The 23,673-nt window shown below is 48.1% G+C and overlaps 2 protein-coding genes across 34 annotated transcripts in view; both read left to right on the plus strand.

Moving 5' to 3' along the window:
- The window catches only part of IL1R1 (interleukin 1 receptor type 1), a 77,928-nt gene extending 69,270 nt beyond the window's left edge, over positions 1-8,658 (plus strand). For 28 of the 32 annotated variants that reach the window (XM_065580911.1, XM_065580915.1, XM_065580913.1 and 25 more), the window contains 2 exons: positions 2,621-2,785; positions 6,391-8,658. In XM_065580911.1, the coding sequence (XP_065436983.1) occupies positions 2,621-2,785; positions 6,391-6,788 (563 nt within the window). In that variant the 3' untranslated portion in view covers positions 6,789-8,658. The remainder of the gene's footprint in view (positions 1-2,620; positions 2,786-6,390) is intronic. The other 4 variants (XM_065580919.1, XM_065580928.1, XM_042861157.2 and 1 more) reach the window with 1 other exon arrangement.
- Positions 8,659-11,187: 2,529 nt separating this feature from the next.
- LOC101942052 (interleukin-1 receptor-like 2) overlaps positions 11,188-23,673 on the plus strand; it is a 67,338-nt gene continuing 54,852 nt past the window's right edge. For both annotated transcript variants that reach the window (XM_065580929.1, XM_065580930.1), the window contains exon 1: positions 11,188-12,453. The gene's annotated coding sequence lies outside the window, so the exon portion shown is untranslated. The remainder of the gene's footprint in view (positions 12,454-23,673) is intronic.

Genomic DNA, 23,673 nt, shown 5'->3' on the forward strand with positions numbered 1-23,673 from the left:
CCCCCCTCCCCCGGCAGAGCAGAGCGAGCAGCTGGGAGGGCTGCAGGAAAGTCCCGGGCTGGACTCCGGAGCAGCTGTAGAGGAGCCGGATCCGCCCTGCATTCTGAGCCGGCAGCTCTCCCCTGCAGCCCGGTCCAGCAGCACTGTGCAGGGCCAGGGACCGGGTTTTGTTGTGCTGGGGAGCGCAGCCATGTGTCCGGCTCGGCTCGCACAGAGCCCAACACCCTGTTCTGAGCAGCAGGGTAAGGGGGCCAGGGGGCAGGAGAAGGGGCAGGGATGTTCTGGAGGGGGCAGTCAAGAAACGGGGGGGGGGCTTTTTGGGGGGGGTGGAGAAAGTTTTGGGCAGTCAGGGTACAGGTAGGGGGTAGGGTCCTGGGGGGCAGTTGGGGGGTGTTAGGAGGGGGCAGTTAGGGGACAAGGAACAGGGAGTCTTAGGTAGGGGGTGGGGTTCTGGAGGGCAGTTAGGAGCAGGGGTCCCAGGAGGGGGCAGACAGGGGACAAGGAGCGGGGGGTGGGGGGCTGGGAGTTCTGGGGGGGAGCTGTCAGGGGGCAGGAGTGGGGAGAGGGATCGGAGCAGTCAGGGGACAGGGAGCAGAGGGGTTTAGATGGGTTGCGAGTTCTGGGGGGGGGCTGTCAGGGGGCAGGAGTGCGGAGAGGGATCGGAGCAGTCAGGGGACAGGGAGCAGAGGGGTTTAGATGGGTTGGGAGTTCTGGGGGGGGGCTGTCAGGGGGCAGGAGTGCGGAGAGGGATCGGAGCAGTCAGGGGACAGGGAGCAGAGGGGTTTAGATGGGTTGGGAGTTCTGGGGGGGGCTGTCAGGGGGTGGGGAGTGGTTGGATGGGGCGTGGGAGTCCCAGGGGTCTGTCTGGGGGTGGGGGTGTGGATAAGGGTTGGGGCAGTCAGGGGACAAGAGGCAGGGAGGCTTAGATAGGGAGTGGAGTCCTGGGGGGCAGTTAGGGGCAGGGGTCCCAGGAGGGGGCAGTCAGGGGACAAGGAACGGGGGGAGCGTTGGGGGTTCTGGGGGGGCGGGAAGTGGGAGGGCCAGGGGCGGGGCTAGGGCGGGGCTCCTCCCGTCCTCTTTTTTGCTTGCTGAAATATGGTAACCCTAATCTACTCAAGCTATAGAACTACCTTTTCTTTTATTAGTAGTCTGCCAAACAGTATTTAATCATATGAAAGTGCATTTTTGTAAAAGAGTGCAGAGAAAAATCCTAAGCATCTACCTGTTTTTTAAAGACAATTTTTCTCAGATCTGTATTTTGGTCTGATATTCGGCTCTCTCTTATGTTCCTGGAATTTGCATTAGCAATGGGAATCCCATACATGAGAGAGCAGAATACTGGAATTTAGATCAATCATGAGGAGATGTACCACGAGAGAAGTAAAATGTATTTAATAACTGCATTGAGGTAATTACTGGAGTTGTATAAAGTAGGGTTACCATACGTCCGGATTTTCCCGGGCATGTCCGGCTTTTGGGGGCTCAAATCCCCGTCTGGGGGGAAATCCCCAAAAGCTGGGCATGTCCGGGAAAATCGGGAGGGAGGGAGGGCGGGCTCGGCCGGGGCCTCTTTGGCCGGGGCCTCTTTGGCCGGGGCCGGTGCGGAGCCGGGCCGGGGGCATGGTGCCGGGCGGGGAGCCGGGGGCGCGGTGCCGGGAGCCGGGCCGGGGTCCGGGCCGGGCCCGCGGTGCCGGGAGCCGGGCCGGGGCCGCCGGGGGGTGCGCTGGGCCGCCGGGGGGTGCGCGGGGCCGGGAGCCGGTCCGGGCCGCCGGGGGGTGCGCGGGGCCGCGGGGCCGGGAGCCGGTCCGGGGTAGCGGGGGGGTGCACGGGGCCGCGGGGCCAGTCTGGGGTCGCGGGGCTGGGGTCGCGGGGCCGGCCCGCTGGTGGGTGCGCTGGGCCGCCGGGGGCCGGCAGTGCTGGGCGGGCCGGGGGTGGTCGGCCGGGGGCCGGGGCCGGCACCCCAGGGCCCGAGCCAACCCAGGCTGGAGCCGCCGGGGTGCCAGCCTGGGTCGCGCCTCCTCCCCCCACACTCCCCCTTACCTGCTTCAGGCTTCCCGCGAATTAAATGTTCGCGGGAAGCAGGGGAGGGGGCGGAGTTGGGGCGTGGGCGGGGCTAGGGGCGGGGCCGGGGCCCCGTGGAGTGTCCTCCATTTGGAGGCACAAAATATGGTAACCCTATATAAAGTTTATTAAATCAGGCCTTACTGGAAATTTTGTTCCAGATAAATCATAACACTCCTGATGGTTCTGAATATTGCGTGGTTGTTTTTTTTTGTTTTTGTTTTTTTTTTTAATTCAGGTCATAAGCAGTAAACACCAGTTATGAGTAACTTGGAACTTAAATAATATGCTGTACTTGAAACAGATAATTTGGTGATATTGCTTTTTTTAATTTAGTGTAGAGCAAAGACTGTTCAAAGGTAATCAATTTAACACCTTTGAATATGAAAGTCTAAAGATCTATGTGTAAAACTATTACTTCCATAAGTATAATTACTCACACTACAGTAACTTTAATTACAGGATTCGTGCCCATGGCAGTGTTGTGTGGGGAAAACTATAGTTTACTTTTTTATTAAATATGCTTTTTGGTCTTAATCATTTTGCTCACTTTGTTTAGTTTCAGATGGGAAGATCTATGATGCATATGTGCTGTATCCAAAAAACAGAGTAAGCTGCCTCTACTCACCAGATATCTTTGCACTAAAGATATTACCTGAGGTCTTAGAGAGACAGTGTGGATACAATCTCTTTATATTTGGAAGGGATGATTTACCAGGACAAGGTAAGATCTATATTTTTTTAATCGGAATTTCTATATTTTCTCTCGCCAGTCTCAAAGGTGAGCTGCAATGATCCTCAAAATAGACATAAGCAAACTTGTGTGCCCCAGGCATCCTGGTTAGCGTAGGCCAGGGGTCGGCAACCTTTGGCACACAGCTCGCCAGGGTAAGCACCCTGGCGGGCCAGGCCGATTTGTTTACTTGCCGCATCCGCAGGTTTGGCTGATCGCGGCTCCCACTGGCCGCGGTTCCCTGTCCCAGGCCAATGGGGGCGGAGGAAAGCGGCGGTCAGCACATCTCTCAGCCTGCGCCGCTTCCCACAGCCCCCATTGGCCTGGGACTGCGAACCGCGGCCAGTGGGAGCCGCAATCGGCCGAACTTGCGGACATGGCAGGTAAACAAACTGGCCTGGCCCGCCAGGGTACTTACCTTGGTGACGACCCCTGGCGTGGGCAGTCTCTTATCCCTATTTCTCCCTCCTGTGTAATCCCATGGGTAATGTGGAAGTACTGTGCTTGGGGTTCCCATAAAGCCCTGTCTGCCTCACAGCTTTTCCTTCAATCAGCTCCTAGTTCTTCCTTTAATATGTAGGTAGTTTAAGCAGCTGGGGCTGGTGTGCTGATCAGAGGGAGAGGACTGGTAACAGCCTTCCTTGTCCACAGGGTCAGGGACAATGGCAGACAGCACTTGTGAAGGGAGGGAAGTGCTATTGGCATGGCAGTAACTCTAGAGTGTCATTTCACCTCCGGCAAATGTACCTCTTTACTTTTCCACTCTGACAACTGCCCATGAAGAGCAAATAAAATCTGAATGACTGCTCTGGCAATGAGGGGGGAGCAGGCGCTTAAGTGTGGCAAAATGGTGCAACTTAAAATAAAAATTATTACAAAGCAACTCTTTTGTGTCCAGTATCAGAAAAGATCAGTAAGAGATGAGAAAATGCCTGACTCTAATCCAAATATGAGCAGAACAATATGTTCTCCAAGTGCCTTTAAAAAGGGACATCCTGAAGGAATGTTTCTTTTTGCTGTATATTGCTGAAACTAAGATTCTAACATTTGGTACTGAAATTGAGGAAGGATCTTTCACTGATTGCTTTCCTGAGGAGAAGGTGGGGATAACACTGAGTTATTTGTGTATGGTCTTGTATCAGCTTTCAGCTGTACTTATGCACTATAAAATAATCAGTAAAACCGAGCTTAAAAATTGGTCTATTTTTTCCAAATTGTTTAACCAAATAAGTTTCTATTGGAAGTTTATGTCTGTCTAACCAATATGTGCTTAGTATTGTAAAAGCAAGCTTTTCTATATGAACATGTGTAACACTGACAGACCCTGGTCGTCGGTGGGCGGGATCGAACCTGGGACGTCTGGAGCTTTATGCGTGAGCCTCTAATGCATGAGCTAAAAGCCAAGTGTCTCTTAGCTAAGGCTGTAGAGCAGACTCATTAATCTCTTTCTCTGAGTGGTCTTGGTGCCACTAGAGGGGACAGAACACCATACCCAGGAGATGTGTGGGTTACACATACTTTTGTCTTAAGATGGAATTTTAGCAGAAGGCATTCATATTTCTGAATAAATTCTTAGTAATGCAGATAAGTTATTTTTACTAGAATTAATATTTATATTGCTTGTCCTACACTAGGTCTCTGTGGCTAATGCCTTGTCTACACTACAGAGTTAAGTTGATGTAAATTAGGTCGCTGTAGAGCCACTGCAGTAATTACAGCGGTGTTTCATGTCCACGCTACCCTCTTTCTGCCAGTGTTGCGCATCCTCAGCGGAAGCGCTTGCACTGACTTAAGTAGGGCAGTGTGGGGGCTGTCGGGCCCCAGCTGTGAGCCCCATGTAGGGTTGACAGCCAACAGCTGATGTAAGTAACGCAGTGTCACTCTAACTACATCGACCTACGTGCTATGCCTTTCATGGAGGTGGAGTTATTAGGTCAGTATAGCCTGCGACTTACATCAGCGGGAGCAACATTGTAGTATAGACACTTACACAGTCAGGTCGACATAAGCTGCTGTACGTTAACAAAACTCTGTAGTGTAGGCCAGGCCTAAGATTGGCTGGTATGCTTTTGCTGTCATTTCCTAGGACTTTCTATTCATGTTAGCAGGCCTTCTCATGGGTGGGGGTCCTCCTGTTTGAAATTTTCTTCCTTGAGCAGTCTGCAGGGCACAATTTAAGGCTCAGAGTATTTTTGCTTTAGTTTTCATAGGAATTTTTTTTTTCACACTGATACTTATTCCTGATGGTCTGGTTGCAACATACTTAGGCCTTGGCTACACTTGCAGCTGTACAGCGCTGTGAGGTAAACCTGTCTTCGTACAGCTGAGTAGGGAAAAGCGCTGCAGTCTGTTCACACTGACAGCTGACAGCGCAGTGGTGTGGCCACACTTGTAACATTTGCAGCTGTGTTGGGAGCGGTGCATTATGGGCAACTATCCCAGCATTCATGTGGCTGCAACGTGCTTTTCAAAACGGGGGGGGTGGGGTGGATTGTGACAGGGAGTGTGGGGGGAGAGAGACTGCTTTTTGGAGCATGTCAGCTCTCTATTTTGCAAGTTCCGAACTCCCGGCCCCCTGCTCGTTCATTTACTCGCTCAAAGCAAGCTGCAAACTGTTTGCTTTTCTCTGTGGTACGAGCTTTGAAACTGGCACTTCTGCATTCCTGCAGCCGGTCACAACAATGGAGAGGACTGGCCACTTGACAAGGTGATTAGTACAGCGCTGCAAGTGTTTACACTCACACCTGTGAGTCATAGCCACTCCGCTGCAGCTGTTATTCCTCTCAGAGATGTGGAGTACCTGCAGCGGTGTACCTAGGGAGATACAGCGCTGTAAGTGCCCTGCCAGTGTGGACGGGGAGTGAGTTACAGCGCTGCGGGAGGCTTTACAGCGCTGTAACTTGCAAGTGTAGCCAAGGCCTCAGTGTACCAGGGCCAGCTGCCACCCAACCACCCTTTCGTGGCCAGCGGGTGCCTCTGCAGCGTCCTGCCCTGGTTTTCCTCTTCTTCAGGGCTCCTTCAGCAAACTCCGTGCAGTCTTGTTCAATCACAGCCCTTCTTGGGTCTGGGCCTTTTTATTAAATTATCAAAGTTCTTAGAACAATCACAATACAATCTCCCCCCCGGCTTAAGCTGAGAACAGCCCCTCTTCCCTCAGGAAATGTGCCTTCCTCAGGGACCACTGCAGGAGACCCCCCCCGCCCCCCCATAGCTTCCCTCTGCAGGAGCCCCTTCCCTGCAGCTTCCTGATGCCTTTTACCCTCGGATCACTTGATTCAACTCAGGTGTGGCTTGTCCTGTAATCAGGGCTGGCTTAGCCACAGGCTCTATAACACAGGGGCAAGCAATCCTGTTACATGTATTAATATATTAATGACATTTGGTAGCTTTAAAGATACGTATGGAATTAATTTTTTTTTTAAACAATGCCAACTTTTTACAGCTACAGGTGTAATATCAATGAATAATATGGCATAAGGAGACAAGTAAGACATCTTTGTTTCTGAAAACTAAACAGCCACAAAATGAAAGTAACGAACAATGTATAAGCTTTTGCAGGAGTAAAAAAACCTTTCTCTGCTTTTCTTTGTTTACAGCTGTGGTCAATGTCACTGATGAAAAAATCAGCCAAAGCAGAAGAGTGATAATTGTGTTAGTACCAGAATCATCCTGTTATAGTGTGTTAGAAGATATCTCTGAACAGCAACTGGCTGTGTACAATGCTCTTATCCGTGATGGAATTAAAGTTATTCTAATTGAACTGGATAAAATAAAGGACTATACGAACATGCCAGAATCGATCAAATATATTAAGCAAAAGCATGGGGTCATCAGATGGAAAGGGGAATTCACAGAGAAATCTTATTCAGCAAGTACAAAATTCTGGAAAAATGTACGATACCAAATGCCACCCAGACAAACTGTCTCTCCTTCAGAACTACAGTTACTACAAACAGCCTTTAATTCTCCACATACAAGAACGTTAGAAAGATGACACCCAAGTTCAGTTTTAACAGCTGTGAGCAGCTCACTTCAACTGCTTTTTAAATGGTTCGTTGTAGGATACCCATATGTGTTATACACTGGCCATCTCATTTGGAGGCTTACAGGATTAAAGACTCCACAACATCATCATGGACAGATTTGAAAAACTGATCATCCATTCCCCTGAGCAGATCAACAGAACACTCTAAAGCATTGTTTTAATGTTGCAGTGGCCTGTAACAAGACCTGCAGGACTTCTTGAAGAAATACACTTTTTGTAAGGAAAACGAAAAGCATTTTTTGCACTTTTAAAGACATATTTTGTTCTAAATAGAAAAAGCATGACAATGAAGGAAATAGTGTTGTTATATCCTGACTTTTATATGATGGGTTTAGGTCTGGAAAACTGTAGTTTTGAATGAAACAATTAAAACTCTAGTTCATTCATGTGTTGCAATCTATTAATTATGGACTTATTCAATCCACTACAAGAAGAATCCTTATATTACATCATGTGGTATCGTCCAAGGGGAGAGGTGAGAGGGAGACCTAAGACAAGAAGGGCCCGTTAAAGAATTGAACCTTTTTTCAGCATTCCTTTCTAGAGCAACTCTTGCAGTAGCTGATTCTGTAAGGCGAGAAACATTTTTATTATAAACCAATGTTTTCAATCTTAACTTCAAAAAAATCCTCTTGGGGCTGAAGCTTATAATGTTTGCTCTTTGCATTTTTTAATGTTTAAGGAAAATCTATTCAGATGATTGAGTTAACTGATAAGTATACATGTACATTATCCCACTCCGAACAAAAATCAGATTTTTTGCACACTGTCAACTCAATTGGCCAAATATTAGTGTCATTTGTAACTGGCTGTTTTTAATTCATCATGTACACAACGTAATTGCTGAACTATTGTGCTACACTTGAGTTTTTGTATGTAGATAGTAGTGTAGTTTGAAATCTGTGGAGCTGTACAAATGTCCTAGTACACATTCCAAAGTGGAGCAGCTAGGATTTTCTCTCTCCTTTGTTTTTGAGGGGAACCTTCCGGCCCTCCAAAAACCTGTTAACATAGCATTAAGGTTGTACATTTAAAGAATAAGGAGATACAGAAGTTAATTTTCCCACGGCAATATTAAATTGCCCACATTTTACATATTGTATATCTAGATTTACATTTTAAGTCATTAGATTTAATGTTGTGTGCAATTTTGGAGTCTTGTTGCTTGACTACTAAAAATGGACTGTGTACACATTGTCAAACAGATGTTTTGAAAACCCCTGATCTCTGAATTTTCTTGAATTGATGCTCAAATATTTCCATGAAAATCTATAAATTACTCAGGCTTGAGTTAAATATTTTCATATACTGATTACAGTATGATCATTCTGACATTCCTTGCTTTAAAACTGTCCATTAACTATATTTTGTCAAGGATCAGGATACCAATTCTGTAGAAGATGCCAAGCTTTATTGTTGACCTACTTTAGAAAAAATGGGTAAACTTGCACCTCTTGAAGGGTTAATTTCTTTACAAAGCATTAACCCTTCGTTTTGACTAATATGATGATGATGATGGTGAATCAAGTAATTGCAAGTGGTGATATGGGCAACACTTGTTTTTCTGGGTTCTATTTCCAGTTCTGCCACTGGCCTACTGAGTGAATGTGGGCAAGTCACTTCACCTCTCTGTGCCTCAGTTTCCCAAAGAGTCAAATGGCAATAATACTTGCCTCTTTTGTAAAGTGCTTGGAGATCTACTGAGGAAAAGTGCGGGATAAGCTAGGTATTTTAAATTTGAATATGTATTGTATCATAAAAGATACATCAGAAACTACCGTGGTATATTTTGTCCTATTAAAGTTTTATATTGAATTTATTTTTCTTTGTACCGTCCACTAGATTTTAATGTATAACTTCCAGTTTTGGAAAGCTTTCAAAATTTGGTCAAAATACATGACAATGCAGAAGATTGAACTTGTTGGCAGAAGTCAAGGGTAGCATTTGCTTCTCCCAATAGTGAACTGAGTCGATGGTGTATAAATATAATCATGCAGATGACATGGGAACCTTCATGATTGCATTTCCTATTTTTGTGTTTAAACTGACAGCCTAAGCAATACATTTATATAGTCTTGCACTTAGTTTTTATTGTTATGCAATGTCATGCGTGTCTTCACATAATCATTCTTTCTGTCTGTACTACATTCCTTCAACTCCTGTCTTACTGTGCCTTTGGTCTCCTACCACTCAAGTTCCAGTGCTTTTCAAGACCACAGGCTATTCTTGGAACAGTGTCCTTGTTAGCCTGTCAGACTGCCTCATTTTCCAGTCCCTTCTGTAAGGCAGCTACTACAGTGACAGCTGGGTAGGAATTTTCATTCAGCCTCTTTGGGGAGGGGTGTGTGGGTCTAGTTATGGAATCTGAAAAGAAAGCAGAAGTCCAGTCTGACTCCTGAACCCTCTCTGATTCCTTTGAAGGCTACTGGCTTTATTTTGTCCCAGTGTCTTTTCTGCAGCCCCTTTTGTTTCCTTCATGATTCACAGAGATTTCCAAGGCCTTTCCCCATGTCTGTGGCTGGCTCTCCTACCAAAGTAAACACCACTTCCGGGGTAGTATCCTACAGTAGAATTGTCCACTTACCACAGACTGGTCTGACTACTTTCTACTGTGTCCTCTCAAGGACTTGTGATAAAAACAGTAGAAACAATGTCCAATGTAAAATTCACCTAAGGCTATGTCTAAACTGCACTTTGGCTGGTAAAACTTTTGTTGGTCAGGGTGTGGAAAAAAACACACCCCTGACCGACAAAAGTTTTACTGACAAAAAGCGCCCCCTGGTTGAGGGTGGTTTTATTTTGTCAGCAGGAGAGCTTTCTCCTACTGCCAAAGAGTGGCTACACGGCATACCTTACAGTGACACACCGCTGCTGTAAGGTATGCAGTGTAGACATAGCCTTAGTTCCTGCCTAAGGATCACAAATGCTTTTCTGCAGGCCTGTGTCAAAATCCAAGACCGCCTTTTTTGCTCAGACAGAAGAGCAATTCACTCTGCTTTCTCTCTGGCTGGCTTCACCTGCTTCATCTTCAGTTCTAAGTATGTATAGGCAGTCCTCGGACTTACGACACAATAGATTCCTGAAAATTGTCGTAAGTCAAAAGGTCATAACTCGGAACCGCAATCCACCCCATTGCGGGACCGAGCGTTAAAGTAGAAAGAAACGTCGTAAGTCGAATTAGGATGTCAATTCCGAAATTTAAGTGCTGTTTGTTGTAAGTTGAATGTCATAAAATTGGACTGCCTCTACTCTCAGCCCAGGTGGAAACACTCCCTCTGAGTGGCAGGGCAGGAAACATCTCTGTAGTTCCTTTGACATTAACTAACACCTTTCTGACAAAACAACAAACAAAACCTAAATACTTAAAAGTAATGTCATGCTCAAATATTGTGGGGATGGAGTTATAAATGTTTAAATGTGAATGTCTCATATTCTAGTTACTTTGCTGTTCATTCAGTGTTGGACAAAAGACAAGCTTAAGAGAGTAAGAATGGTGAGCCAGGGACACTTTTGGGTGTGAAATGCTACACTCATGTTGCTATAGTCCCTTTAAATTTCAACAAGGTACATATTTGGGGATAATGTGGCGTGGGATAATGGAATTAGGGATAACTGATATTCTTCTAAGTGAGGCTAAACTGCATTAATATTCAAAAATTCTGTTGTCTAGACGTGAGGAATATCAGCCGAATTGTAGGATGGACTAAATAAGCAATAGACGGTGGTGGTTAAAACTGGTATGTACAGTACCTGTATTATTTGATAACTTTGATAAAATGGTCAGTGCCGTAGGGACTTGGCCATAAAGACTCCATTCAGTTTTTGGGATCTTAGATTTCATTTTTTTTCTGACATCTACAAATCCAAGTGTTGGTGTCAGTAGGCATAACCCTAGGTAACTCAGGAGGGTGGAAGACACAAGTGTTGATGAAGCCTTCCTGCACTAGGCCTAAATGAACCAAAGTTCCTCCATATTTAAACTCTAATCGACCTCAAAAGCCAGATGCAGAAATTGGAATGTGTAACAGCCTGTTATCAGGTGCAGCACCAAGCGGTAATAATAAGGCCTGCATACTACTGGCTGAAAAGCAAAATAACAAATAAAAAAAAAGGGACAAGATAATTTTAAAAAAAGTTACTAACAAGCTGGACTTATAGCCGCCAAGATGATTTAACTGCTTAAATGTAATTGCTACCTGCTTAATGTAACTATTATAGGAGGGGGGAAGGGAAGAGCTTAGCTGCAAAATGTATAAAAAGAGAAAAGCTGCTTATGATAGTGTGCTTGATCTGAGACGTACCAGTCTCCTTGCACCACTTTGAGATCTCAAATAAACTTGGTTTGCTTCTTCACCCTGGTGTGTTCATTGGCGCGAAGCACACCGGGCAACGAACCCCACTGTTGCTTTCCTCGGGCACTCGGTGCCGGCAACACAACTGCTAGACAGTATTAATGAGTCCCCTTAAAAGGTACTGTAGTAATGTTCAAAAGAGACTTCTCTCCTTTAATGTAATTCAATAGAGGAGTTAGAAGCCAGGGTCTGCCAAGCAGGCTTTACACGCAACTTCCAGTAAAGGCTGTGATCCCAAGGCATTTTCAGGGGCGAGACAGAGGTGCGCTGTGAGAAACTGCTACTTATAAGCCAGTACTGTACAGTGAAAGGAAAATTACTTCAATGAGCCTGGAGCCAAAATACTTATCTGCTCTGTCTGATAAATCGTATTTGTACTAGTGCGTGACATACCTTCCTGCACGTGTGCCTGGAAAGACACGTGGGCGGAGATGTCAACTGTGTATTCAATCAAACCCTAAATTCTCTGCCCGGGCTTGTTTTTCCTGCTGCTGCCTGACGCAAGGTTAGGGCCGCTGTAACGACCGGCCCTAGCAACCACGCGGCCTCCTGGCTGAAATCCCAAATCGCGGCGATTTAAAGTGTTTTAAATCTCAAATTCGAGCGATTTCTCCCTACGGTGCTTTAGCTACGCTTCCCGCCTCGGACAGCAGCAGAGCGGGGCTTGTCCCCTCTGCACCAAGTAGCTGCAAACCGGCCGGCGGCGGGCTGCGGTGTAGCACGGTGGGGAAGGGGCTGCACCTGCTGCTGCTCAGGCGTGCGAGGGAGGAGCAGCCGGGCTCTCGGGCGGGGTCAGCAGACACCGCGCCCGCATGCGGCTGCGGCATAGCGCGCTGGTCGCAAGGGCACCGCCCAGCCGCTCCCTCACCACTTGCAGCCCGCTCCCAAGGCTCCGGCGTCCGCGCAGCGGGACTTGGTGCCTGGCCCCAGCCTCCGTGGTGGCGCCCGGGTTACCCCGCTGCCGCCTCGGGGGGCGCCAAAGGCGACGGGGCAAGGGTTGGCAGGCGGGAGCAGGGGCAGGCTCCCCGCATGTGTTCCCAGCTCCCCACAGAGCGCTCGGCTTTCACCCACCATCCCCGAGCGCGGCCAGGCTGGGGCGTGCCCCGGCCGCCCCGTCTCCCCTCCCAGCAGTGCCTGCCGCGCACCCCAGAGAGCAGCATCCCCGGGCTAGCTCGTGTCTCCTGGGAGGTAGCTGCCAGGGGCTGGCTCTCTCCCAACCAAGCTGAAGCGAGGGACCAGCTCTCTCCCGTCTCCACCCACAGGTAAGAGCTTCTGCCTCCCAGAGCTGGAAAAACGGGCGAAGCGATCTGAAACCTGCCTGCTCCTTTTAGTGGGGACACCAGTTTCTCTTCCCAGCTGTAGCTGAACTGCAGCCATTCTCCTCCCCTCTGCCCTGAAATACGGAACTAAAGCCCAGTGGCTCCCTGCTCACCCAAGGGTTGGAGTGAGGAGAAGCTGCTGTGATGGGGGGAAAGCGGGGAGGGGTTAGCTAACTAGCTAGCTTGTTCTGTTTTGCAAGGTGATTCACAACCGCACAGGTTTCCACATGTGTATTTCAATAATTTCTGTATTAGAGCGTAGAGGTGTTTAATGTGCAGCTAAAAAGATTCTGACCCTCCTACCTCTGTGTTTTAGCCCTGCACCCTCTTGCACAATCTCCAACAATAAGATTCTGGTGACCAATTGGTGCTGTTAGCTGGTGTCTGTACTGCCCATTGTCTGTAGTGGGTTCGTACAGATGTAAGTGACTGGAAGAGCCTCGGAAGCCACATGCGTTTCTTTTACCTCTAAAGTGTGGCTTGCAGAACTCCCCAATGACCCCCCCCATTTTCCATCTACTAGACTGGAGGTGGGGGAGCTCAGGACCTCTGCCTGGTCGTGAAGTAGGGGCTTCTGCCCAGAGGCGAGGAGGGTCACAGGGCTTCAGTCCCCCTGGGTGCACGTGCCAGGACTCGGGGCTTCAGCAGGAGTGGGGCTGAAGCCCCAAACCCCATCAGGTGCCTCCTGAGGGACTGAAGTCCTGAGCCCCGGCAGGCACTTCCCATGGGCTGAATCCCCAAGCTCTGGCAGGTGTGCCCTGGCTCTTGAGCTTCTGAAGACTGTTGTATGTAGCTCAGAGGGCCACTAAGTTTGGCCGTCCTTGCAATAGATAGACAAGGTGGGTGAGGAACAGGGCCGGTGCAACTATTTAGGCGACCACTAGGATTTGGGGGGCGCCATTTTCTTCGGCAGCAACCGCAGCGGCCAGATCTTCGGCCGCCCCGGTCGCCGCTGGCATTTACGCAGAGGGAGCTGGGGCAGTGGAGCGCGGGGAGGGCCGCCTGCAGTGGGGGGGGGGGCAGCACGCAGGGGAACTCCCTGCCCCGCGTCCTCCCCGAGCACGCCATGGCTGCTTCACTTCTCCCGCCCCCCATGCTTGCGGAGCCTAAGCTGATTGGCGCCACAAGCCTGGGAGGTGGGAGAAGTGAAGCAGCCATGGCATGCTCGGGGAGGAGGCGGAGCAGGGGTGAGCTGCTTCACTTCTCCCGCCTCCCAGGCTTGCAGCTTAGGCGCCAATCAGCTTAGGCGCCACAAGCCTGGGAGGTGGGAGAAGTGAAGCAGCGACGGCGTGCTCGGGGAGGAGGCAGGGCAGGGGTGAGCGGGGGGTGGGGGGGGTGCCTCAGGGCAGAGGGGGATAGCTGCCGTGGGCTCCTCAGGGCAGGGGCTCAGGGGCGGGGGGGGGGGGGGGGGGGCACAAGGTGGAAGTTTCGCCTAGGGCGCGAAACATCTATCCACCGGCCCTCGTGAGGAAGTGTCTTTTATTGGACCAACTTCTGTTGGGGAGAGAGACGCTTACTACACCAGCTGACTACACCAGCTCTTCAGGTCTGGTTGGGATTGTCTCTCTCCCCAACAGAAGTTGGTCCAATAAAAGATATTACCTCCCCATCCCCACCTTGTGTCTCTGGTATCCTGGGGCTACAACACCGCTGCATGCGACAGTGGAAGCCAAAAAGCACTTCTGAGGGACAGAGGCAGAATCCAGCATGCTCTGCAAGTATAAAAAGCATTAAAAACTAATGTATGTGATTGCAGTTGATAAACAAGACTGAACAAACGCAGGATCAGACTTATGTAAGAGAGTACACTTTTGACAGAGTTTGCATAGAACCACACCTCATATTTTTTTGGCAACCTATTATAGTCCTACATTCACAAAAGAAGGAATTTTTAGTGCTCTTTACATGTAAGAGTGGTAAATAAAGGCTACTCCAGGAGTGATTGGGCAATATGATGCAGAGCAATGATAAGTTTGTGCTACTTGGGCCCTGGCCAACAAAAATTGTTTTGTAGTAAAAGGGCTATATATAAATTAACCCTTCATTTTCTCTGCTTAAAATTAAGGTTGATAAATGCAATATTAGGATTTATACATTTTGAATGCTAATACCGCTGGTTTCTCATTCTGGTATCCCTGGTTTCTCACTCAAATAAAAATTTTACACTTTCATTGAATGTTTTTTTTTAAATGCTGGTGCAATGTGCTTACATTTGAACATATTAACTGTTCTTCACTCATGCATTTCCAATATAAAAAACTAGAAAACAGACAAAAGGTAGTGAACAATTCCTTGACAGAAATACATTTTTATTTTCTTTACATCAACATTGCCTTCACATTTTACAGTGAAATTTAATATCTGAAATGATTCAAGAATTGCTAATTGCAAACCAAAATAATTTTTTAAAAGAAATTGTGTGTCCATCATGAAGGGTTTCAGCCACTGTGCACGTCTGTTTAATTTGTCCTTTTGGGATCAACATTCCTGTGTCCATTTCTGCTAGGTTTGTGATTCTTGTTATACTTCATAAGCTAAGCAGGAGTTGGGGTTGGTCAATACTTGACCGGAAGATGACTACTTTAAGACACATGTTGGTGATTCTTTTATTCAGTAACATAACACCCCCATGTCATGTCTTAGGGCACTGTATTTCAGATTTTTTTTTAAATTTTTTTAGCAAGAAAGTTTTTAAATATTTCCCTTACGCTATTCATAGGTATAGTCAGAGCTGGTCAGAAAATTTCCAAAAAGGTTGAATTTTTGGTGGGAAATGGAAGTTATTTTCATTATTTAACAAGCTCTAGGACTAAGATTGCTAACCAATGTTTTTCTCAAATTTCAACTGGTCTTATGCACTCTAAATTTTTCTGTAGTTTCAATAGAAGTTATTCTTCACCTTCTTTTAAAAAAAATAGTTGTTTGTATTGCTGCTACAAAATGATGGCCATTTCCAGTCTGCAGATGACAACATACTGAGAGTGGGTGTAGTGAGCCCTATGTGTATATGCAGTGTATGTGTGTATTTATTCCATATAGTCTATAATGGGTGGGTAGGAAAATTGCATGCAGGCCCACGAATGTAGGGCTGGGTCAGGGGGTTGAGGTGTCGGAGGAGGTGCGGTGTGCAGGAAGGGGCTCAGGGCAAGGGGTTGGGGCAGAGGTGGTGTGCAGGGTGTACAAGGGGGCTCAGGGCAAGGGGTTGGGGTGCAGGAGGGGTGTGGGCAGAGTGCGGCGGGGGCTCAGGGCAGGGAGTTGAGGTGTGGGGTGCAGGAGGGGTGCAGGCTCTGGCCCGGTGCCGCTTACCGGGAGCTGCTCCAGGGTGGCAGCGGCACGCACCGGGGCCAGGGCACGCTCCCTGCCCTAGCCCTGCGCCGCTCCCGGAAGCGGCTAGCACCGCGTCCCTGCGGCCGCTGGGGGAGGCAGGGCAGAGGGCTCAGTGCTCTGCCCTCGCCTGTGGGTACCACCCCAAAGCTCCCATTGGCCGCAGTTCCCGGTTCCTGGCCAATGGGAGCTGTGGGGGGCAGTACTTGCAGGCGAGGGCAACGCACGGAGCCCTCTGCCCTCCCTTCCCCAGTGGCCACAGGGACATGGTGCCGGCCGCTTCTGGGAGTGGCGAGGTGCCTGCGTTGCTACAGGGATGGCAATCCCGCGGGCTGGATCCAAGCCCTCATGGCTGTAGTTTGCCCACCCCTGGTCTATAACCTACTTTGAGAATATTAGAAATATAGAGAGTTGGGTTTGTAGTGATTGGGAGAACTGCATGGTGAATTACAGGCTGGCTGAGAAAGTTGTGGACCTCTCAAGACATCTAGGCAGACTTAGAATCATAGAAGATTAGGGTTGGAAGGGACCTCAGGAGGTCATCTAGTCCAATCCCCTGCTCAAAGCAGGACCAACCCCAACTAAATCATCCCAGCCAGGGCTTTGTCAAGCCGGGCCTTAAAAACCTTTAAGGAGGGAGATTCCACCACCTCCCTAGGTAACCCATTCCAGTGCTTCACCACCTTCCTAGTGAAATAGCGTTTCCTAATATCCAACCTAGACCTCCCCCACTGCAACTTGAGACCATTACTCCACGTTCTGTCACCTGGTACCACTGAGAGCAGCCTAGCTCCATCCTCTTTGGAACCCCCCTTCAGGTAGTTGAAGGCTGCTATCAAATCCCCCCCTCTCCCCTCATGGTGAGGGGTGTGTAGTGTGCCCATGCTGCAAAAGGTTATTTCTGTCATTTCAGGCCTTTCACATTTTGGAAGACATAACTATTCTTGTGGTGCCCTATTGGCAGAGGGAAATGTTATTCCACGTGGCTACAGGGAAATCTGCAGAGTGTACAGCTGAAGTATTCTAACGTATAGTGACCAAATAGGATGTTTGTGTGAGTGGCTTGAACTAGTCACCTGTCCTCGGGGGGCCTGGAAAATACGCCCTCCCCTGCACTATGACTGACTATCTGGAGTTGCTGACCATGGGGGGGAGAGATAGCTCAGTGGTTTGAGCATTGGCCTGCTAAACCCAGGGTTGTGAGTTCAATCCTTGAGGGGGCCACTTAGGGATCTGGGGCAAAATCAGTACTTGGTCCTGCTAGTGAAGGCAGGGGGCTGGACTCGATAACCTTTCAAGGTCCCTTCCAGTTCTAGGAGATGGGATATCTCCATTAATTTATATTTATATTTATTTATTTATTAGGTCACACTTGGCTTACTTTGTTATTGCTTCAACAAACATGTTGAAATCTATAGCTTTCTTCCACCCAGCTTTCTTCTGGCATAGTTCAGAGAAAAAACTGACACTTGGAGAACTGATTTTGTGACCTGCTGACTGCATGGACTACTTCTAACTGAAATGGACTAGATTTGGAAATAAAATACTGTTTCCCAAACACACACACTCAGTTCGCTGTTCACAGGTTGCTCCATAGACCCAGGAGGAGTGATTAGAATGGCAAATTTCTATTACTGAAAGGAAAACATGACTGACCCTGACAAACATCTGTGACTTAACAGTTAAAATGACTTTTACAGCTGTTTATGAACGTTTGAAATTCCAAGTTGCCATTTTGAATGCCACATGGGGGAGAAAAGAGAAGAAGAAGGGAGTCACATAGGCACTGTGATGCAGTCTACCATTAGTGGCCATGATGCTAGCCGGGACTTATCATTATTGCATTGTTTCTTACAGCAGAAATCCCTCCCATTACTGTAATAATAAACTGTAAATGTGCCTCATACTCTTTGAGCTTTGAGGTGGCTTTTGCCTCGACCAGGTTTGTTTATAAGCTCGGCCGGGGGGGGAGGATCAAACAGCCCTGCCGCATAGGGACCAATAATTCGCTGTTAATCCTGATCCACAGCCTACTTTGGGACTCATTTCATTAAAACTATCACTTCATGCTCCTCGCTGGGAGCCTGCTCCTGGCTCCCATCAAACCCGATGCTGGATTCAGGGGCCAACAGGCCACTATCCTGGCTGACCAGTCATTGTGAAGCACAGTTGGCTCCGTGCTAGGCACAGTCATCATAAAATGGATATGTTGGTGAGTTACACAAGGTCTGGCTCTTGTCCCTGGTCTTCTAGTACTTGTTCTTCAGCCTCTTAATACATTCCCTGCACTGATCACCAGTCTAGAAAATCTGCAGAGCTGTCAGCTTTTTAGCTATCTGCTGGTACACATGGTCATTCCTGCTGCTTTTGCTGAAGTCCATAGTTTTACTGACCTTGTACCAGAGATTCAACAAAATTTGGCTGTGCTCCCATGACCATGAAGCAGTGCGCTTTGGAAAAGGTTCTTTCAGTTCAATCTCCATTGCAAACCCAGGAGGCTCTCTGATAGTATGGTTACAGATCAGTGATCAGAAGAGAATGGCTTAATGCTGACCTGAGCTGCTGCCATACGCCAAGGAGGGATGTTAGGGGACCCAGAGGGATGGGGGGTGGCTGAGGAGCTCACCCTCCTTTGGTATATGGGTAGTGGAAGAAGGTCCCTGCCCATTGGGACTGAATGCCTCCCAGGGAAAGGAGGCACTTCAGTCCACTTGTGAGAGGTTTGAAGTAAGGGCAGCATTATGGGAAGCTGCCAGTAATCTTTCAAGATTGGTGCTGTTTCAGCAAGGGCTGCCGAAGGGTTGTAAATTAGTTAGGGGTGGTTAAAGATGATTTGGCACAATAGGTAGAGCAGGGGTTGGCAACGTTCGGCACGCGGCTCACCAGGGTAAGCACCCTGGCGGGCCAAGCCAGTTTTATTTACCTGCTGATGCGGCAGGTTCGGCCGATCGCGGCCCCCTCTGGCCGCGGTTCGCCGTCCCGGGCCAATGGGGGCGGTGAGAAGCGGGGCGAGCGATGTGCTGACCGCGGCTTCTCGCCGCCCCCATTGGCCCGGGACGGCGAACCACGGCCAGTGGGGGCCGCGATCGGCCGAACCTTCCGCGTCAGCAGGTAAATAAAACTGGCCCGGCCCGCCAGGGTGCTTACCCTGGCGAGCTGCGTGCCGAACGTTGCCGACCCCTGGTTTAGAGTTAGAAGCAGAGTTAACAGACCACCTTTAGAGACAGGAGCTGGGACTTGGTCCTGGGGGTAGGGGGGGATTTCAAAGTAAAAAATGGCAGGATTTGCAGAAGCAGGTAACAACCCCCACTCTTCTCCCAGTGCCAGGAATACTTATGTAAAATGTTTTTTGGTATTTTGTTTTGTTTTTTTTGTTTGGGACAAAGTATAATGGAGGTCTGCTGTATTCCACTGGAATTTTTGGAGTAAAAGATCCATGGGCAACCATGAAAACAAATGTTTTACTGCCTTTTAAACAGTCTCAAGGTAAAAACAGCACAGGTTAAGGCAGCTGTGTGGCAATAATTGTACTTGGTGGCTAAGTTGTTAAAGACAAAGTGCATTACCTTAAAGAACTAAATGTAGGAGTAAGTGATTTAAAGAAGTAAGTAAAAAGTTACAAATATCTTTTACAAAAATTGATAATACAGGGTTTGAAGAAAAGTAAACATTTGAAAGTTGTAAAAATGGTACAGGTAACCGTTGTGTGTTACAAAAAGAAAGTTTTTGGTTTAATAATAAAACCCAGTTATATAAATGTAACTGTATGTGCAACTCTGTGCAGTCACATTAAATGAAAGCTTGGTAATTAAATTATACCAGGGGGTCAGGTAAAGTGGCTACTACCACCACTATGCTTCTGTCCCTAGAAGCCTTTACAGCTATTCTGATGGGAAATGGGTCCTTTTCCCACAGAAATGGTCTATAGGGGACTGCTGCAGGCAGCAGGTGAAGGAATAATCTAATCAAAATTATTTGACTATTGGGTAATATAATCAAAATCACTAAAGGAATGTCAGGGGTTTCTATTAAAACTTAAGTTAAATGCCCCTGACTGTCTCTGGTTGTACAAGAAGAAAGTGTAATCAGGGTACAGTTGTGTAACAAAGAGTAATCACAGTGCAAGGAATGTTAAGCAAAAAATAGAATTGTGTGTGCGCACAGGAAAAAGAAAAGGAAAAGGGGAGCAATGATGGGAACATTGAGCCTTGGAGTGGCTCTGGGGGACCGGACTGTCACTTTGGCGGTGCATGAAAACTCTGTGGGCACAGGGGAGGCAGCTACACCTTGTGTAAAATTAATATGGCTAATATAATGTTATGAAGGTTAAACTATTTCCCAGGACGTGTGCAGTGAATATTAAAAAAGGGGGTAAAAGTAATGCAAACAAAACATGGAACTTAATTAAAATCCTGTTAGGGCTCCAAAAGAAGCCACAATAGGCTGTGCTTTCTTTTTCAAATCTGTGTGTGTTTTGGATCAGGAGATGAAAGTGAAAAGTAATCAAAACTCTGGTGAAAGTGAAATATGTCCCTTTTAAGACAGTCTCTAAGCTGCTAATAGCTTTGAATCCAAAGGCAAGCCAAAAAAGCCTCTGTGTAAATGCAAATTACCTAGCTGTTGGGGAAAGGAGAAAACTGCCCATAAGTAGCAGCACAAAGAATCTGCAAATAATAAATACATCTGGTCAGCAAACAAGCTACTAAAAGACTCAAATTATGGCCCTCCAGAAAAGAGAGGTGAAAAAGCAAGTCAAGCCTAAAAATAAGGGGGACAGGTTAACCCTAAGAGAAAGTGTGTGTGTGCCACCCTAACTGCCCCCCTAGGACCCTACCTGTCCCCTGACTGCCCCGACCCTTATCCACACCCCCACCCCATATTCACACCCCTGCCCCCAGACAGACCCCCAGGACTCCCATGCCCTAGCCAACTGCTCCCCGCCCCCTGACAGGATCTCCAGAACTCCCGACCCATCCAACCCCCCCCCCCCCCCGTGTCCCCTGACCAGGGCCTTTAATGAGAGCCCAGGAATCGGGCTGTGCTCCAGCCGGAGCTCCGGCCAGGGTCGCAGGGCTTGGGGCCAGGCCGCCCGCCCTGGGACCGGGGCCAGGCTGGAGCCGCCGGTGCCAGTGCGCTCAGTCGGAACCGGAGCCGCCGTACTGGGGCCCGAGCCGGGCCGGAACCGCTGGGGCCGGGGCTGGTACTCTCGGCCGGAACTGGGGTTGCCGCCCTGGGGCCCGATCCGGGCCGGAGTCGTCGGGGCCGGCGCACTCGGCCAGAACCGGTGCCGCTGCCCTGGGGGCCGAGCCGGAGCCGCCGGGGCAGGGGGTGCTTGGCCGGCGCTGCTTGCCCAGGGCCAGGCCGGCGCCGCTTGGCCGGAACTGGGTCTGGGGCCCGAGCTGGGCTGGAGCGGCCGGGGCCGGAGTGAGCTGCTCATCTGGGGCCGGACTGGGCTGGGCTGCGCTGCGCCTCCCCGGAGCCCTCCTCCTCGTGTTCCTCCCCCGCCGCCCCAGCTTACCTGCTGCTGCCCGCCTGCCCCTGCTTCTTTTCAGACTTACCGCGAACATCTTATTTGCGGGAAGCAGGGGCGGGGGAGGAGCAGGGGGCGGAGCGTTCAGGGGAGGGGAGGAGGGGGAAGACAGCTGCTGGGCTGGGCGGCGTGCTAAGGCTGCAGGGGATGGAGGGAGCCGGGAAGGGGCTTTGGCTGCCGAGCGGTGCTTGGCTGCTGCTTTTCAATCTATAAATAGCCAACCGGGGGAAATCCTGGACATTTTTAGAAATCTCCCCCCCCCGGACGGCTATTTATAGATCAAAAAGCCGGACATGTCCGCGGAAATCCGGACGTATGGTAGCCCTATGCAAAACCTGCAGGGGCAGCTTGTTGCAACTGCCAGCAACTGGACACATTAAAATTTTAACCCTGTCAAAGAAAAAAAAGGCAGTGTTTTGGTGGTGGCTCAAATATTGGACCATACTGCAGTGGTCAGGACTCGGTGTTGCTGTAAATTGTTAACTGTACCTGTGTTATGTTGCATATAAAAATAACCTATAAGTAATGTAGTAAGCCCTCTTCACTCCGCAGTGTGCAAAACAACCCAAACCCAACCTTCTTGGGCCCACTATAGTGGAAAGTCTAAAACACTAATTAAAATAAATGTGGTATGCCCGTTCGAGAAAAGGTGCAGGGCACTGTACTACACAAGGGCCAGTGAAACAAATAAAATATCAACACCTTTCGCCTTAATGCCTGGCCCTATCAAAAAATGTCGCCATACGTCCTATGCTTTTCCAGGAATACCTGGGCAGGAAAATCCCAAAAGAAAAAAGAAAAAAAAGGGGTGGAGTGTTAGGATATAGATATTCAAGCCTGTCTGTAAAGGCCTGTACTTTAAGAATGTAGGTGTATTATTATCACTCAGCTAGTTATAGAGGTATAAAAGAGAGAATCAAAATCACTCTCTGTATGTGTAAGGGACCGTCTGAGGCCTGGATTTCTTAGGCTAAGGCCTTCGGCTAAGCAGCAGAGGCAGCCATAAACTGGGAAATGTGTGGTCACATCCTTACATTCCAAACTAGTCACATTGAAATAAGGTGCTATTGGGCTGTTAGGAATATCAGGACTGGATTGTATTCCTATCACCTCCGGAGAAAGGGAAGAGCCTAGAAGATGTAAAAGGAAATTTAGTTTAATGGCATCCTGTCTGGCAAGAACTCACTTATCAATAGCTGGAATGTGAAATCCTTGCGTCTGTATTGTTTTGTATGTTTATTTGCATGGTTCTGTAATTGTTTCTGTCTGCTGTGTTAGGATATAGATATTCAGGCCCGTTTGTAAAGGCCTATACTTTAAGAATTTAGATGTATTTTTTATTACTTAGCTAGTTATAAAGGTATAAAAGAAACACATACAAAAAGTAATTTTAATTCTAAGGGACAGTCTGAGGCTCTGTTCTTAGGCTAAGTAAGGCCTTTAGCTAAGCAGCGGAGGCAGCCATAAGCTGAGAAGTGAATGGTCACATTTTTACATTTGAAACTAGTCACATGGAAATAAGGTGCTTTGGGCTGTTAAAAATACAATTTTGTCCTGATATTCCTATCACCTCTAGAGAAAGGAAAGGGCCTAGAACATGTAAAAGAAAATTTAGTTTGATAGTTTTCTGTTTGGTAAAAACTTACTTATTAATAGACACAGCTGGAAAACCATTATGTTTGTAAAGATGTAGTTGTGAAATTTTTACTTTTGTATTGTTTTGTATGTTTATTTGCATGGTTTCCGGTTTTGTAATTGTTTTTGTCTGCTGTATAATTAATTTTGTTGGGTGTAAACTAATTAAGGTGGTGGAATATATTTGGTTAAATAACCATGTTGCAGTATGTTAGGATTGGTTAGTTAAATTTCAGTAAAATGATTGGTTAAGGTATAGCTAAGCTGAACTTAAGTTTTACTATATAGTCTGCAGTTAATCAGGAAGTAAGGGGGGAATGGGAACAGGGGGTGGGGGAATTGGGATCATGTTTTGCTAAGGGGGGGGATGGGAACAGGGACATAGGCAAGGCTCTGTGGTGTCAAACCTGGGAAGGGGGACACTAAGGAAGGAAACTGGAATCCTGCTTGCTGAAAGTTCACCCCAATAAACATCAAATTGTTTGCGCCTTTGGACTTCGGGTATTGTTGCTCTCTGTTCATACAAGAAGGACCAGGGAAGTAAGAGGGTAAAAAAATAAGCCCCCTAACAAGGGAGTAGTTTCCGGTTTCAATAGAGTGGATTGGAGCTTGTTGGGATAGAGATAACTAAGGAAGTTGTCCCATGGAATTGTGGGTTATTTCTGGCAGACTAC

This window comes from Chrysemys picta, chromosome 1 (genome assembly GCF_011386835.1).
Source record: "Chrysemys picta bellii isolate R12L10 chromosome 1, ASM1138683v2, whole genome shotgun sequence".
Lineage (NCBI taxonomy): Eukaryota > Metazoa > Chordata > Testudines > Emydidae > Chrysemys > Chrysemys picta.